This window comes from Xenopus laevis, chromosome 7L, assembly GCF_017654675.1.
Source record: "Xenopus laevis strain J_2021 chromosome 7L, Xenopus_laevis_v10.1, whole genome shotgun sequence".
In the NCBI taxonomy this organism is placed as follows: Eukaryota; Metazoa; Chordata; class Amphibia; order Anura; family Pipidae; genus Xenopus; species Xenopus laevis.
This window is the reverse complement of record NC_054383.1, coordinates 120720110-120736825: the sequence shown is the minus strand read 5'-3', so window position 1 is coordinate 120736825 and position 16716 is coordinate 120720110. Positions and strand designations below refer to the sequence as shown.

At 43.3% G+C, this 16716-nt stretch overlaps 1 protein-coding gene across 2 annotated transcripts in view; it reads right to left on the bottom strand.

Moving 5' to 3' along the window:
- The window catches only part of LOC108696771 (brain-specific angiogenesis inhibitor 1-associated protein 2), a 140417-nt gene that overhangs the window by 79206 nt on the left and 44495 nt on the right, over positions 1-16716 (bottom strand). For both annotated transcript variants that reach the window (XM_018226402.2, XM_041569643.1), the window contains one exon: positions 11997-12083. In XM_018226402.2, coding sequence (XP_018081891.2) covers positions 11997-12083 — 87 coding nt within the window. The remainder of the gene's footprint in view (positions 1-11996; positions 12084-16716) is intronic.

The following is a 16716-nucleotide window of genomic DNA, read 5'->3' as shown; positions in this document are numbered from 1 at the left end:
AAGGGGAGGTCCACGGGAATCTCAAATCGGTGGCAGGGAATTTGGAGGTGGTGCGTCAGAAATTACGTAAGGAGGTTGAGCTCGGCCGGATGGCCGGCCCTTTTGCAGCCTCCCCTTTGGCGGACCTGAGAGTGTCGCCCTTGGGGGTGGTTCCGAAAAAGGATCCGGGGAAGTTCCGATTGATTCATCATTTATCGTACCCTAAAGGCATGTCGGTAAATGATGATATTGACCCGGATCTTTGCTCGGTTTCATACACGTCCTTTGACCAGGCTGTGGCGGTGGTCAAGAAGGCGGGGTCGGGGGCGTGGTTGGCGAAGGCGGATATAGAATCGGCGTTTCGATTGTTGCCCATTCACCCTGATTGCCATCACTTGTTGGGATGTGCGTTTGAGGGTTGTTTTTTACGTTGATCTATGCCTGCCTATGGGTTGCTCGATTTCGTGCGCGTATTTTGAGAAATTTAGTTCGTTCTTGGAGTGGGTGGTGCGGCGCCGGGCGAATTCCGCGGGCTTGATGCACTATTTGGACGATTTCCTGTGTGTCGGACCGGCCTCTTCTGACGAGTGTTTCCATATTTTGGAGACTCTTCAGGAGGTGGCGGGGGATTTTGGGGTGCCATTAGCGCCCGAGAAAACGGTGGGACCGGTGACCTGCCTTTGTTTCCTAGGTTTGGAGATCGACACGGTGGCGGGCGAATGTTGGCTGCCTCTGGATAAGTTGAATGATTTGAAGGACTGGGTGAGCCGTTTAGCACAGAGGCGCAAGGCGACGGTGCGGGAGGTGCAGTCCTTGCTGGGCAGGCTCAACTTTGCCTGTCGAGTGATTGTGATGGGCAGAGTTTTCTGCCGTCGCCTGGGCCTGCTGTTGGCAGGCACGAAGGGGCCCCATCACCATCTACGGTTGCCTCAGGAGGTGAGGGCGGATTTGGAGATTTGGCGGCGGTTTCTGGACACGTTTAATGGGAAGTTGATTTTCCCAGAGGAAGAGGTCTCCAATTCTGAATTGCAGCTGTTCACTGATGCGGCGGGTGGCGGTGGTTTTGGCGCTTACTTAGGCGGACGTTGGTGTGCTGAAATGTGGCCTCAGGAGTGGACTCTGCTGGGTTTCACTAAGAATTTGTGTTTTTTGGAGATGTTCCCGATTGTGATCGCTTTATTTCTTTGGGGGGACGTGCTGGCCAACAGGCGGGTGGTATTCACCACGGACAATATGGGAGTGGTGCAGGCCATAAACAGGCAGTCGGCTTCCTCGCTGGAGGTTGTGCGACTTTTGAGGATTTTGGTGCTGCGCTGCTTGCAATTAAATGTGGGTTTCCGGGCGGTGCATCTGGAGGGGGTGAGGAATGAGATTGCCGATGCTTTGTCTCGATTCCAGTGGGAGCGATTTCGACGCCTGGCACCAGGAGCAGACAGGGAGGGTCATCCTTTCCCAGCGGGTCTTTGGAAAATCGGAACGACCGGATTGGAGGGCTGGTGAGATCCTCAGTGGCTGAGTCAACTTGGGCCTCATATGGTAAGGTCTGGGAGGAGTGGCAGCAATTACTCTCTTGGGCTGGGAGATCGGAATACCCGCAGGGTGGTCAGGAGGTTATGCTGTGGTGGGTATTCTGGATGGCGGAACGGGGACGGTCGGTTGCCCAGATTGAGAAGAGCATGTCGGCACTGGCCTTTATGTTCAAGCTTCAGGGGGGGGACGATTTGACGAAAGGTTTTGTCATCAGACAGGCCGTGAAGGGGCTGAAGAAAGGGCGAATGAGGCCGGACTCCCGGAGGCCGGTGACGGTAGGGTTGCTGGGAAGTTTAATGCGGGTTTTGGGGGACATTTGTTTTTCCTGTTACGAGGAGACCCTATTCTGGGCGGCTTTTGCCCTGGCGTTTTTTGGAGCCTTTCGAGTGGGTGAGCTGGTGAGCCATAGCAAAAGGGTCCCTGGGGGGCTTCAATTGGGGGACATTGAAATGGGAACGGACAGGGTTGACATATGGCTCAGGCGGTCTAAAACGGATCAAGCGGGTAAAGGTAGGAAGGTTGTGTTGTATGCATTACATGGGGGGTCTATTTGCCCATGGGAGACCGTACAGCGGTTTTTGGCATCCCGTCCGGGGTTGGTGGGTACGTTCCTGATTCATGAGGACGGCACGCCATTGACCAGGTACCAATTTATAAGGATTTTCCGGTTGGGTTTGGGGAAGTTAAATAGGCCTCCTCTTGAGTATTGTTCTCATTCTTTCCGGATCGGGGCAGCCACGGAGGCCGCACGGCTCGGTTTGAGTGATGCAGTCGTGAAAAGGATTGGCCGGTGGGAGTCTAAACGGTTCCAGAGCTATGTGAGGCCGGCTTTGGTTTGAACAGGGGTGCATGCGGGAGGGTGTACAATCTGCTTGATGCGTTTTTTTTTTTTTTTTTTTTTTTTTGGTGTTGTTTGTTTGTTCATTTGTGTGGTTGTAATTTGTTATTTATTAAGGTGGATGTCTACAAGTCTGGATCCTGGGACATTCTTTTGTGCGCTGGGCGAAAAAGAGAGCCGCAGTTCGGTTGCGGGGTCGGCAGCTGGGCTTTCCGGACCGTTTGGTTGAAGTGAAGTGGTTTGGCTTCCCGGGATTGTTGTGGCCCGGTGTGTTTGATAAGGTGGTAAGTTTGTCGATGAGTGAACCGCACCCCCACGTATTGGTTCTGCATGTGGGCGGTAATGATATGGGAATAATGTCTCAGAGGGACTTGGTTCGACAAATGAAAATCGATATCGACAAGCTTCGGTCATTGTTTGTGGGGGTGGTTCTTGTGTGGTCGGAAATGATACCCAGGTTGGTGTGGAGGTGGGCCAGAGATCATTCGGCAATGGAAAGGAGCAGAAGGAAGCTTAACCAGTTGCTTAGTGTTTTTATTCGGAGGTCCGGTGGGGTGGTGGTACGGCACAAAGATTTGGAGCGGGCAGTGCCGGGACATTATAGGCGTGATGGAGTGCATTTGTCAAATGTTGGGCTTGATTTGTTTAACCTTGGTTTGGGTGATGGGGTGGAAAGGGCTGCTTTTCTGGTGTCTGGGGTAGCGCGGCCTGCCTAAGGGGTTATGCAGGCGGCGCAGTGGCATAGTGGGGCTGCCCTAATGGGTAGCCAAAAAGGGGGCTGGAAGGTAAAGTGAGGTCGGTTGGATAGGCCTGGGGCGAGGCTAAGGGGGCAAGGAGGCACCGTAAGTGAGGAAACAGGTGACGGAGTCTTAGCCTTAGGCTAGTTAATGGGTTTTGACTAAGAAGGGTTTGGGAAGTTATTGTAAACATTGTTAAATGTTATGTGCAGCCTTCAGCGGCTATTATTTTATGCAAAGTGTGATGTGTTATTATTTTATGCTGGTATGTTTGTTATAAGTTAAATAAGAACAATTGAAGGAAAATGTTACTTAATAAAACAAGCTGCGGCCTTTTTCACCAAATGATCTGTGTTGGAATGTATTTATGGGGTGTTGGAGTATTGTATCGGAATCGAAGCATACTATAGTCATGTAACACACACCAATATATATATATAAACAAACAGACAATTTTTAAGAAAACCTTATATAATTCTGCATTTGTTTCTTGGTTCCAGCAGAGTGTACCAAAAAGCTTACGCTTCCTACAAGATTAGGCAGGGGTCCCCAACCTTTTCTACCCGTGAGCCACATTGAAATGTAAAAATAGTTGGGGAGCAACACAAACATGAAAAAAGTTCCTGGGGTGCCATATAAGTGCTCTGATTGGCTATTTGGTAGCCCCTTTGTGGGCTGGCAGCCTACAGGAGACTCTGTTTGGCCTTAAACCTAGTATTTATGCAACTTGAACTTCTCCCAGAAATTCAAAAATAAACACCTGCTTTGAAGAAACTGGGAGCAACATCCAAGGGGTTGGCCAGCATCATGTAGCTCATGAGCCACTGTTTGGGGACCACTGCATTAAGGGGTTATTTATCAAAAATATCTCACTATTTTCTGAAATATACTCCGACCAAATCCGCACGGGTTATTTCCCCTTATTTATCAAAACATCTTCCCGAAAAATTCCAGTGTGTGAAAAAACTTTAAAAAATCGTGAAAATCGTACAAAATTCAAATCATAAAAATGTTTTGGATTTTTGCCCACAAAATATTCGGGTTATTGCCCATAACCCAGCGCAGATCAGGATATCTTCGGGACTTTATCCAGTAAATTATACTGGCAGGTTTAATATGCTGTATTTTCAGATTCTGACTTTTTCCATCCTGTGGGTATAATAAATCCTGAAAAATTTGAGGTTTTTTTTTTCCACTAAAAATCCAGATTTTATAGTAAAAAAAAAACTAGAATTTTTCAAGTTTTTGCCATGCGGACTTTAATAAATAACCCCCTAGGGGTAACATTTTCTTTTGGTCTATACTTTTGAAAATTATTTTAAGGGACACTTTTTCTGCCAAGTCAGATCCATGCAATGAGGCTCTCTAAGAGGGCAAAGGGCACCAAGCCAGCCATACATGCATGCCCAGTGGGCACAATGATTACTGTTTGCTTTTGGGTCACTTTACAGCAACTATAGCTTATATTGTGATATAAAACATCAAAAAAGTACTTTGTGACCATGAGAATATTTTTAAAACGTACACAACGTTTCTCGTTTTCTAAAATCGAGTCCATTACCAAGAACAATAACTCCCTGGCACCAATATTTGAATACATGGCACTGTCCCTGGAAATGAGGCATGGCTGGCACATAGGAACGGCTCGACGGATCAAGTTTATTAGGAGAAAGAGGCAAAAACTCTCCTTCAGCTCAGAACACTACCCCCTCCCGTGCACCTAGAGACAAAAAAGAAATGTTTCCAACGGTTTTCACCCTAATTAGAGCATTCTTGCAGCACAATGTGACTCAGATTATCACGGGGCTGCCCTTTTGACTTAAGAGGACTAACACATTGCTAATCATGCCCCACATTGCTGAAATGCTCAGTCATACTGTGTCTGGATGGGGCCCGGTCAGTATTATTCTCAGTGCAGGCTGCGGTATTCCACAGGCATTCCCCCAATCAAAATCAGGATCACACAAGCAGTTGTGTCTGCTCACGTCACGTCTCTAAATGCAAGGCGCTATATTAAAATGTCTTCTACAGAACAATGACACTGTTGGTGTGGATGTATATTGTAAGTCGATTAACAGAACTAAAAAGAGGAGAATTAGGGAATTGGGAAAATATGATGTTTTCTTTTGCATGGAAAGTTGGAAAGCCAATTTCAGCCCAGATTTTTTGGCAGCCATTATTAATGGTTCCTCTGTATATATATTGGCAGGATTAAAATAGATACTTGTCCTCTCCCCAGGAACAATTCAAATAGCCAAACTAACATAAGAACTGCAAAATTGAGACTCCTATTGCCTATTAAAAAAGGAGGGTACTTTAAAGGAGTTGTTCATCTTTAAATTAACTTTTAGGGACAAATTCATTAACTTCGAGTGAAGGAATAGAAGAAAAAAAAGTTCGAATTTCGAAGTGTTTTTTTTGGCTACTTCGACCATCGAATGGGCTACTTCGACCTTCGACTACGACTTCGAATTGAATGTTTCGAACTAAAAATCGTTCGACTATTCGACCATTCGATAGTCGAAGTACTGTCTCTTTAAGAAAAAACTTCGACCCCCTAGTTCGCCACCTAAAAGCTACCGAACCCAATGTTAGCCTATGGGGAAGGTCCCCATAGGCTTGCTTAACTTTTTTTGGTCGAAGGATAATCTTTCGATCGTTGGATTAAAATCCTTCGAAACGTTCGATTCAAAGGATTTAATCGTTCGATCGAACGATTATTCCTTCGATCGTTCGATTGAAGTATTTGTGCAAAATCCTTCGACTTCGATATTCGAAGTCAAAGGATTTTCATTCCCCAGTCGAATATCGAGGGCTAATTAACCCTCGATATTCGACCCTTGATGAATTTGCCCCTTAATATGACGTAGAGAGTGATATTCTGGGACAATGTGCAATTGCTTTTCGCTTGTATTATTATGACGTTTGAGTCATTTATCTTTGTATTCAGCAACTCTCCAGTTTGCAGTTTCAGTAATTCGATTGCTAGCGTCCAAATTAACCATACACTGATTTGAATAAGGGACTGGAATATGAATAGAAGAGGCCTGAATAGAAGAAGAGTAATAAAAAGTAGCAATAACAATAGATGTGTGGCTTTACAGAGCATTTGTATTTTTAGATGCGGGTCAGTGACCTCCGATGGAAAGCTGGAAAGAGTGAGAAGAAGGCAAATAATTAAAAAACTATAAAAAAAGAAAAAATGAAAGTTAATGGAAAAATTGCTTAGAATTAGCTGCTCTAACATATTAAAAGTTAACTTTAAGGTTAAGTGATTTTGCACATACAACGAAACGCCCCTTGTGTTTTTACCCTACAGCTTCAAAAAGCTCACAAGAACATTTCCCGGATGTCATACGTTTCCTACTCATGTGAAAGGGAGGCAGCAGCGGTGGTTTTGGGCCTTTCTCTACTAAAATATACAGGCATAGAATATGCTCCATATGTACAGTGCTTTAGGGGTTAGGGGGATTCTAGTCCGAGTCAGAATAATATGATTCTCAGTTACCTGGATTTCTGAATGCAATAATTAGCAAGAAAACCTGCTTACATGTAAAAAAGTTTAAACTTCCCAAATAAGAGAATCTCTGAGGCATAAGGAAATAAGGCAACATGCTAGGAATAATTCCCCCGGGCCAGTGCATATTTAACGATCAGGAGGGGTCTAAAGATAGCCATTATATTTCACATTTACTGAGTTTTACATAAAAACTTAGAAACCTTAGTCCAGTGCCTCTCAAACTGTGTGGTGGACACCCAGGGAGGCTCAAGCTGAAGATCACTTATAGTAAGATTTGGTGAGTCACATTCGAAAACTGCCCAAGCCTGATTGTGGCCACACAACGATGCACAATTGTGGGATAAACCGGGGCTATAGAAACTATAAGGGTCGCTGGGCGACTAATCTCCTCTTCTTCGGGGTTTTTCCCAAACTACCTCCCACCAGCTAGAATGTAAATCAACTGCTGGATGGCACTCACGAGGAAACTTCAGACGACTTTGGAAAATGAAGCACTCCGAGTGCCACCCTGCCGGTTATTTACATTCTAGCTGGCAGGAGGCAGTTCGGGGATATTAGTCGCCCCGAAGAAGAGGATATTTGTCGACGGGTGACTAATCTCCCTGGATCTGAGCGTGTGTCCTGACCCTAAAGAAAGCAGAACTGCCATTGCAGGGAGGCAGGATTGTAGAAGGCCAGCGGGGAACTCATGAGTGACAATCTCAATATATAGTATATTACACAACTGTTTTCCAATAGATCACCCGAAATAACGACTTTTTCCAATTACTTTATATTTTGTGTGTCACCGTTTTTCTAATATTGAAGTGTAAAGCTCTGGGGGGAGGTCGCCGACCCTGTAAACTGTTCTAAATTGATACATTTAGTTGATACATTTCTTATCTTTGTCCCTGCTGAGCAGAATCTCTGAGTTTCATTAAAGGGATACTGTCATGGGAAAAAAAAATTTTTTCAAAATGAATCAGTTAATAGTGCTGCTCCAGCAGAATTCTGCACTGAAATCCATTTCTCAAAAGAGCAAACAGATTTTTTTAAATTTAATTTTTAAATCTGACATGGGGCTAGACATATTGTCAATTTCCCAGCTGCCCCAAGTCATGTGACTTGTGCTCTGATAAACTTCAATCACTCTTTACTGCTGTACTGCAAGTTGGAGTGATATCACCCCCCTCCCTTTCCCCCCCCCCAGCAGCCAAACAAAAGAACAATGGGAAGGTAACCAGATAGCAGCTCCCTAACACAAGATAACAGCTGCCTGGTAGATCTAAGAACAACACTCAATAGTAAAAACCCATGTCTCACTGAGATACATTCAGTTACATTGAGAAGGAAAAACAGCAGCCTGCCAGAAAGCATTTCTCTCCTAAAGTGAAAAAAATCTGTTTGCTCTTTTGAGAAATGGATTTCAGTGCAGAATTCTGCTGGAGTAGCACTATTAAATGATGTGTTTTGAAAAAAACATGTTTTCCGATGACAGGATCCCTTTAAAGGCAGCTGTTAGAATTTATACAATAGTTACTAATACTCCAGAGATGCTGCTGAGAAATGTAACAACTAAATGTTGCAAAATTGTAACAGTTTAGAGTCTACCCCTAGAGTCTTGCAGCAGGTCAGGGTACCCGAAGGTTACCCGCAAAAAATGTTGCACCCTACGGAATGAGGGGAGGATTTTCAGATGCGGGTTGCGGTTTGCTAGGTCGGGTTGCGAGTCTCTTCTAAATTTCTTATCTTATGTAATTTTGTCTTTATTTTACACCTTTTAAAGTTTTACTAAACTTGTCTCTGTCCTCGCCCACGTTTGATGATGTCACTTCTAGTTTGCAGCAACATAACTTCCTGTTTGATGGTGGTCGGCGGGTTGCAGGTCGGGTTGCGGTTAAGGCAATTGCGGGTCCGGGATCAAATTGGTTAAATATGCGGGTTGCGGTTGGGCCACGGGCTGCAGGTCCGGGACTTAGAAACTGGTTCCGCGCAAGACTCTACCTGCACCTGAATTACTGAGCTGTCAGACTCAAACACCAGAGACAGGAACATTAAACTTTACACTTAGATTTTGGGAATTAAATTATATTGTGTTTATTTATAATTTGATCTAGAAAACAAGTTTTCAATGTTCTAAAATCTGAGAAATCAACTGCCAAATGAGACGCAGAGAAAATCTATGAGCTCCCAAAAGGAACAGCAAGGGGGAAAAAAAGGCATCACATGGGACTTGACTTGGGTCGGAGGGGGCACATGTGTAGCCAGAGCTCAAGGTGCCACCTCTATAAATACATGAACTATATGGGAAGATTAAAGGCACAAAGAGCCACAGCTTCCTCTGATCTGAGAATTTCCAGTGGAATGAATAGTCATGAATTTCCATGAATGGAACTCAGGAGACCGGGAGAAGCAGCTCCTTAGAATAATTCATAGCATCCATAGACCTAAAGTGAATTATTTTGCATAGCACCGAAGGTCACTCTAGCAACAAAGGTGTTGTTGGAAACAACTAACCCAGCATGAAGAAGGAGGGGGGCCGTTACTGCCTGTGTAAACCTCACACAATCCATTCCGGCATTTTAAGGGGAACACAGAACGTTGCCAGGACAGCAAAATGGGGAATGCGATTTAAGAAAGGCAAGAAGCTCAAGTTGGTGGAGATGTGAAAGAAGGAACAGGCCAGACACTGTGGGCTGGTTAATTCACTTTCCTCTACCGGCCTCCCCTCCCCCCCTGTTTAGGCTTTACTAGTCATTTCACTTGCTGCGAGCCATATGGGAAAGGAGACAGTTAACAGGAATCCCTGGCTGTCAGCAGGAAAACTCAACTTCCTGTGTGATCAACATGGCCATGAAGATGAACAGATGAAGGTCTTTTCAGACTGTGCCCATAACTCTTTTTTTTTTTTTTGCACAAAGAAATGAAAACAAAAGGTTTCGGAAGAGAATGTAGCAAACAGAATGGCCAATGTGCCAGCAGCAATAGTGGGCATATATCTTTCTCTATGCACACATTTAACTGCAAGCATCTTCACCGAGTGCTGTCAATGTAGATTCTATGGGGCAAATTTACTTACCTTCGAAGTTGCACCAGCGTTGGTTTCACTGCTCTTTGCCAGGCGAAGTTTCACCAGGGTGCCGCTAATTTACTAAAAAAAGTTACGCTCAGGGAGGCGAAAGGTAGCGAATTTGCCCTAGCGTTAATTCGTCAAGCAAAGCGAAGTTACGCTAGCAATTGCCTAATTTGCATACGGCGCCAAGTTAAAGTACAATGGACGTATATGTAGCAGCAAATACATTACACTACACAAGCCTGGGAAAGTTTCATAAAATAAAACAGAGTTGTTATTTTGCCCTATACATGTGCCCACTGTATAGTTTAGGTGCCATATGTTAGGAATTGTAGGGGGGAAGGAGGGTACCCCCAATAGATTTACAATCTTTTTCAGCATATCACCCTTAAAAACGTAAAAGATGCCAGCGTTTTTTGGGACTTTTTTTTTTGGGGGGAAATTGAAGCCCTATCTACTCTATTGCACTTCGCCTGATCTGAGATGGCTAAGGCAAGTCTGGCGCAAGAGGTAACGTTCAGTAAAATGCGCAAGTTAGTGAATTAGCGTAGTTACGTCCCTTCACCATAGCGCAACTTTGCCTGGCCTAAGAGTGCGAAGTAGCGCTAGAGTAGGTCCATGACACTAGCAAATTTTCCACAGTGCCCGTTAGTAAATCGGTGAAGTAACGTAATGATGTCACGCTGGCAAATTTTCGCTAGCGTTGGCCACTTCGTCCTTAAGTAAATTTGCCCCTATGCTTCCAATGGATGGAATGGGCATTATCTAGTGAGTCCCGAAGCAGCAGTGGGTGCCGGCAGTAAGTGTATTATTACTATTCACAAATGGAAGACCCTGAAAATCATCTTTAACAATGAGTATAATAATCGTATATGACTTACAAATACTGGGACTTGTTACCCACAGTGCTTGGGACCTAGGGTTTACAGATAACCATAATTTGGATCTTCATATCTTAAGTCTTCTAGAAAATCATGTAAACATTAAATTAACCCAATAGACTGGTTTTGCTTCCAATAATGATCAATTATATCTTAGTACAAGGTACTGTTTTATTATTACAAAGAAAAAGCACCTAGAGCCGCATGAGGTCAGAAATCAGATGAAATATGCTGGCTGTGCTACTGCGGCCTTTAGCCTTTTCCCTTTTCTGCATTGAATCAGAGCAAACAGACTTCTGCTGATTTCAGCTTAGAATGCATAGACTCACGACTCTTTGATGAAACCCACCAAGTATGATCACGCCAAAGTCAAAGTTACGAATGTGGAAAAGAAAGGAGGCTACTGCTCGCAGTAGGGTGAAATCATGTAGCTGATTTCAGCTCCCGTGTGGCCCTAGCCATAGGCTGAACTGTACACAATTTAAAAAGCAGTTTAAGTAGACACCCTTTCACTAACCGGCGAAAAATTGCCAGCGACCCAGGCCAGTCGAAAATTCGCTCAGACAATGCTAATTCACTAAAGTGCGGAGTTTCATCCCAGGCGTCGAACGCTGGTGACTTTTCACTAGCGTTACTTCGGCAATGCGAGCAATTCAAATCAAATTCAACGTTGAATGGACGTCTTTATGTTATATGTTGCAGCAAATACATTACATTTTCATTGTTAATTATACCTGTCCAGGGAACCTTAATAAAGACAATAGCGTTGTTATAATGCCCTACAAATGAGCCCACTGTATAGTTTATGTTCCATATGTTAGTAAATGTATGGGGGAAACCGGTTACCCCAAAAAAAATTTTTAGGACTTTTGCAGCCTATCACTCTGAAAAAAGGAAACAACGTCAGCGTTTTTTGAATTTAGATGCTTTTTCCACAGAAGATTGAGGAAGATCTATGCACTCCAATGCAGTTCGCCTGGTCTGAGCTGGCGAGGTAACGTTCAGTAAAATCTGCATTTTAGTGAATTTGTGGAGTAACGTCCATTCGCCAGAGCGAATTGTCGTCTGGCGATAGAGTGCGAATGATCGCTAGAGTCTATCTCTTTCACTAGCGAATTGGCGGCTGCCCAAAGGGACTTGCGAAGTCCCTGCAAGCGATAATGCTGGAGAATTGTCGCCAGCGTTTGCCACTTCGCCCTTTAGTGCATCTGCCCTAAAGGGCCCTTTCCCTCAGCACCCATTTGTTCACAATGTGTTAACCAGTGCCTTCGTATTAATCTTTGTGCCTCCAGTATGTAGTTTTTAAAACAATCATGCTGGGACCATAGGAAAAATGCATCATAGGGAGAACTCAAGAACAGAACAAGGCATAAGTGCTACCCACTGAGCCCCATGGGTATGTATCAGGGATTTGTCAGGGTTTGACATTTTTCTGGCTTGAAGAAAGTATTTAACTTACCAAGCTCCTTAGACCCTTGACTGATGCTGGCCAGTTCTCCCAGTTTCACCAGTGCATCAAAGTAACCTTTCGCTGCCACAGTGACACCTAGAAGATAAAATAATGTTGTTTCTCTGGATACTCAGCAATGATACTCAGTAACACCTCAAGCCTTTCCAATGGTCAGGGTGAAGAATATATGAGAAAATATGAACATTATTCCTTACAAAATAAATAGAGAAACATAATTTACCTATTGTCATTGTTAGCTTCAATATACAGTATAGAGAATATAATACATGAGGTCAGTTCACACAGCAACCAACACGGGTTAATGTGCAAATGCTATCTATATATTGCACGAAATTAAGCTTCACCTAGGATTTACCATTGATATTTCATAAGGATGCACTGAATCCACTATTTTAGGATTCAGCCAAATCACAAATCCTTTGTGAAAGATTTGGCCGAACTGAATCAGAACCCTAATTTGCTTATTTAAAGTAGGGAAAGAAAGAGGAAAAAATTGACTCCCTTGTTTGTGTGATGAAAAGTCACATGATTGTTTGGATTCGGATTCAGTTCGGCCAGGCACCTGTATTCGGCCGAATCCTGCTGAAAAAGAACAAAACTTGGCCGAATCCAGAACCGAATCCTGGATTCGGTGCATCCCTAATATTTCATTTATAAATCAAATCTACTTTACATGAAAAAGACAACAGTGACCAACAATAAAACAAGAAGCTCATTATAAGTGGACTCCAACTTAAAGCTCCTGGACCAGAATTGGCTCTACATAGGATTTTTATGGCTGCCCATTGCATATGTGAATCACATCACACTACTAACATAGTATGGCCTACAAAAATAAGGTAATTTGGATATTGGCCCAATAGATGAAAAAAAGTTAATGAGAGCATTATTATTTGCAGGATCATACATGTGTTAGTATTACCCTGTACTTCGGTGACCATATAAAACATGAGACCAAAGGATGAAGATCATTGAACGGCATGTAATTAGCAGCCTTTTTTACATATTCCTTGGGAATCTACTATGCTTTAGTGCAGACCCACAGAGAAAGCAGTAACAATACTAAGGGGTTATTTAAGTCCAAAAGCACAATTGCAGGCCTGCAAAATCCCCCCCCCCCCAGTCAGTTGCATATAAAAATCCCATTCATTAAAGGTACTTTAATATGTGTTACTGGCACCACTGCTTTCCTTCTGATCCAAATCAAGCACTTCTATTATTATAGATTATTGTATATAGATATATTATTCTATTCTATCTATAAACACTGAATGACGAAGGGCAACGCTGGAAATACTGCCACCTCCGGGGTTCCCACAACGTCCTACTTCAATAGACACAAGGCAAATATAGAAAAAAAAATCAGGCGCATGTTTCACTCTCATGGCAAACGCTTGAAATTACATCAAACTTTCATCGCAATTGTGCCCAATTTGCGTCAAGTGAGTGCCATAGCATTCATTTTGTTGTACCAGCCAGACCCGGGTCAGGTTCAACTACCCCTGGCGATAGCAACTAAACTCATGGTACACCTGGTATTCTAGGCTGCAAGCAATGCATAATGTTCAGTAAAGCTAAATATTACTGGGACATTTTGATTTCATTCTGAAAGAAGTCTCTTTTACTGAGAAGTATATTTCCCATTGGCATAAAGGTTTTCTGTTTCCTCCCTTTAAAGGAGAAGGAATACCATGTTACCCCTGTGGGTGCCAGTGCTCTTATCAGCAGAAAACTGCACCAGCCCGGGATTCTTCTAACGAGCACCACGGAGAGATCCTCTTCCTGCTTCTTCGGGGCTTCACGTGGCTGCGCATGCACGTTAGAGTGAAAAGCCAAACTTTAACGAAAAAGCCGCCAATTTTGTGCTCCTGAGCATGCGTCTGCTCCAGGAAATTTGAAAAAGCAGGAAGAGGATCGTTCCGTGGTGCTCACTAGAAGAACACCCGGGCCGGTGCAGTTTTCTGCTGATAGGAGCACTTGCGGGTGCCTAAAGGTGGCCATACATGCCCTCCGATATGCCCACCTTGAGGTGGGCAATTTCGGGCTTATCCGATCGTGGGCGGTCGGATCGGGGGACCGCATCAACAGATGCGGCCGCGATCCGACGGGATTTTTAGTCCCATCCGATCGAGATCTGGCCGACTTTCGCCCAGATCTCGATCGGGAAAGCCCGTCGGGGGCCCCCTTACACGGGCCAATAAGCTGCCAACTCGGTCTGTCGGCAGCTTTTATCGGCCCGTGTATGGCCACCTTAACTTTTGGAAGCCCAATTATAAAATTGGTACTACGCTGCGCAGGGCTTGACAAAGGACCCATGTAGCCCAAAAAGTTGCCTAAGTAAAGTTTTTCACCTTTTTCAATAATACCTGTGCTGCTGTTTTCATTGGATACATGTAAAGTTTGCCCTGGCAGGGGGTACAGCTTGCACCCGGAGCTTAGTTGCTTTTGAAGCACACTTGAATCAAATTATAAGAGTGGTATTCCTTCTCCTTTAAAAAGGGCAAAACTGTCATTTTCTCTCATACCAGGCAACTTTTTAGCATTCACATCCCAAAAATGTGCCTGTAGTATTTGTGTCTTGTGCTAGTCCCTTGTGAGCATCACTAGATGACTCCATCTATTGGGTATAATTGTCTATTGGGTGTGAAATGTCAAATTTGAAAAATAGGAAACACAGACAATCTACAAAAATGTTAGTTTGGCAAATTTTGGCAAATTAACTTTTATCTTTATCATTCTCATCTTTTCACCAAGCTCAGTCATGCCAGGGGAACCGAGCAGCTACCGACCTCTGAACCAGACAGGAGCTTATGGGATCCTGCAGTGGCTTGCAAAAATTACTGCAGCAAAGTTGCACTGAAAGTTTTTCGTGCACACATATGCCGGAAATGATGCCATTTGGAGGCTTCCAGTTTAAAGCATTGGCTGCCCTGAAATCTTCCATGCTAAAATCCCACTTATTGTATTTATTCCCCAGCAAATTTGCGCATGTTGGCACATTACCCTCACAATGGCATAATTATGGTGTTAACGTGAATGCACAATGTTGTTGCAAATATATGTATTACAGTTAGATTTAATACATGTGCCCCTATGAGAGCAGCAATTATTTATAACTATTCCATTATAATTCAATTAAAGCAAGCCCATATTTTTTGCCTTTCAGCTACCCTCCACATGATCCCTTTTACAAATATAGATCAACCATACAAATGTTCAGTTTCCCAGAACACAGGCGATGACTAAATTAAAGTGCCTCTTTATAGTCATACTAATAATTCAGATTTGCACTGAAACCCAGAGATAAATGAGAAGGAATATCATGACTAATGGAATTAGTGACTTCGTAATCATCCCTGCCCTAACACAACCACAACTTCCGTGCCCTCTGGATGAATATTACATGACATATCAATTAGTTCATCTGTTCCACAATCCTGTAATTATTTTTTTATCTCAGCTACAGAATTTTCTGGCAGGTTAAAAAAATACAAAGTACCAATACTACCATAGTCGTGAAGGTGGACAAGAATCAAGGAATCAAGAGCCAAAAATCCTAAAATATTTGCAACCATATTGTTTTAATGAAAAAGTCAGCTATTTCGTTCTACTGTGCATGCGTCTGCCCCAGGAAATTTGAAGAAAGAAGAAGCCTGAAGAGGATCTCTCCATATGGTGCTCGCTGGAAGAATCCCAGGCCGTTGCAGTTTTCTCTAGATAGGAGCACTGGCCCCGGGTTACAGGTAAGTACATTTAATCACTTGGGGGTGACTAACTTTGGGCACCTAAGAAATTCCTTTATCCAAAGATAACTGTCCCAAGGCTTTTTTCAATAAAAAAATGTCATTTTATTTAATTTAGCATTAAAACTCGGATACAAACAAACCCCACCAGGCCCACCTTACGCGTTTCGAAACGCGTAAGGTGGGCCTGGTGGGGTTTGTTTGTATCCGAGTTTTAATGCTAAGTTAAATAAAATGACATTTTTTTATTGAAAAAAGCCTTGGGACAGTTATCTTTGGATAAAGGAATTTCTTATATGTTATTGCCTGAGAACTGGGGCGAGTCCCTTGGGCTTAATTAAATGGAAATCAGATGTGGACTCCCAATTGATGTATAATAACTTTTGGCACCCCCAAGTTAAAAGAGTTTCATTCTTCTTAAAGTGTGCTGCTGTTTCGATTCATTTTCCCATTGGCTTGTAGTACAGTAAAGCTAGGAGCAGCCATTGAATGTTTTTGCTAAGGACTCAAACCATGGAATATTTCCAAGTAAGACAAAGTCAGAAGGCGACAAACCTGCTCCCATCTACGGTATCCTTGGAGGTATCAGCCCCACAGAAAGCCACAGCAGGAAGGTTTGGGACACCATATGCAGTGGGAAAATGCAGGAACGCATATTGTCTGACCTTAAAACCAACCCAGAAGGGAACCTCTAGTTTAACCTGAGTAAATCCCTTTAAAAAACTGTGGTGGAAAATTAATTTAGTCAATATAAATATTGACATCATAATAAACCTATGGTTGTAAATAAAAAAAATTGGTATCAGTCTCTCTTGGTCCATCATAAACTACTTAAACAAATAAACGTGTACATGTACTGTACACCACCACCAATATAACTGTAATGAAGAAGCCACCTGCTCAGAATCAGCACAACAGAATAAACTCATCTGATGCTCAGACTGGACAGCTCCAAGTTATTTATA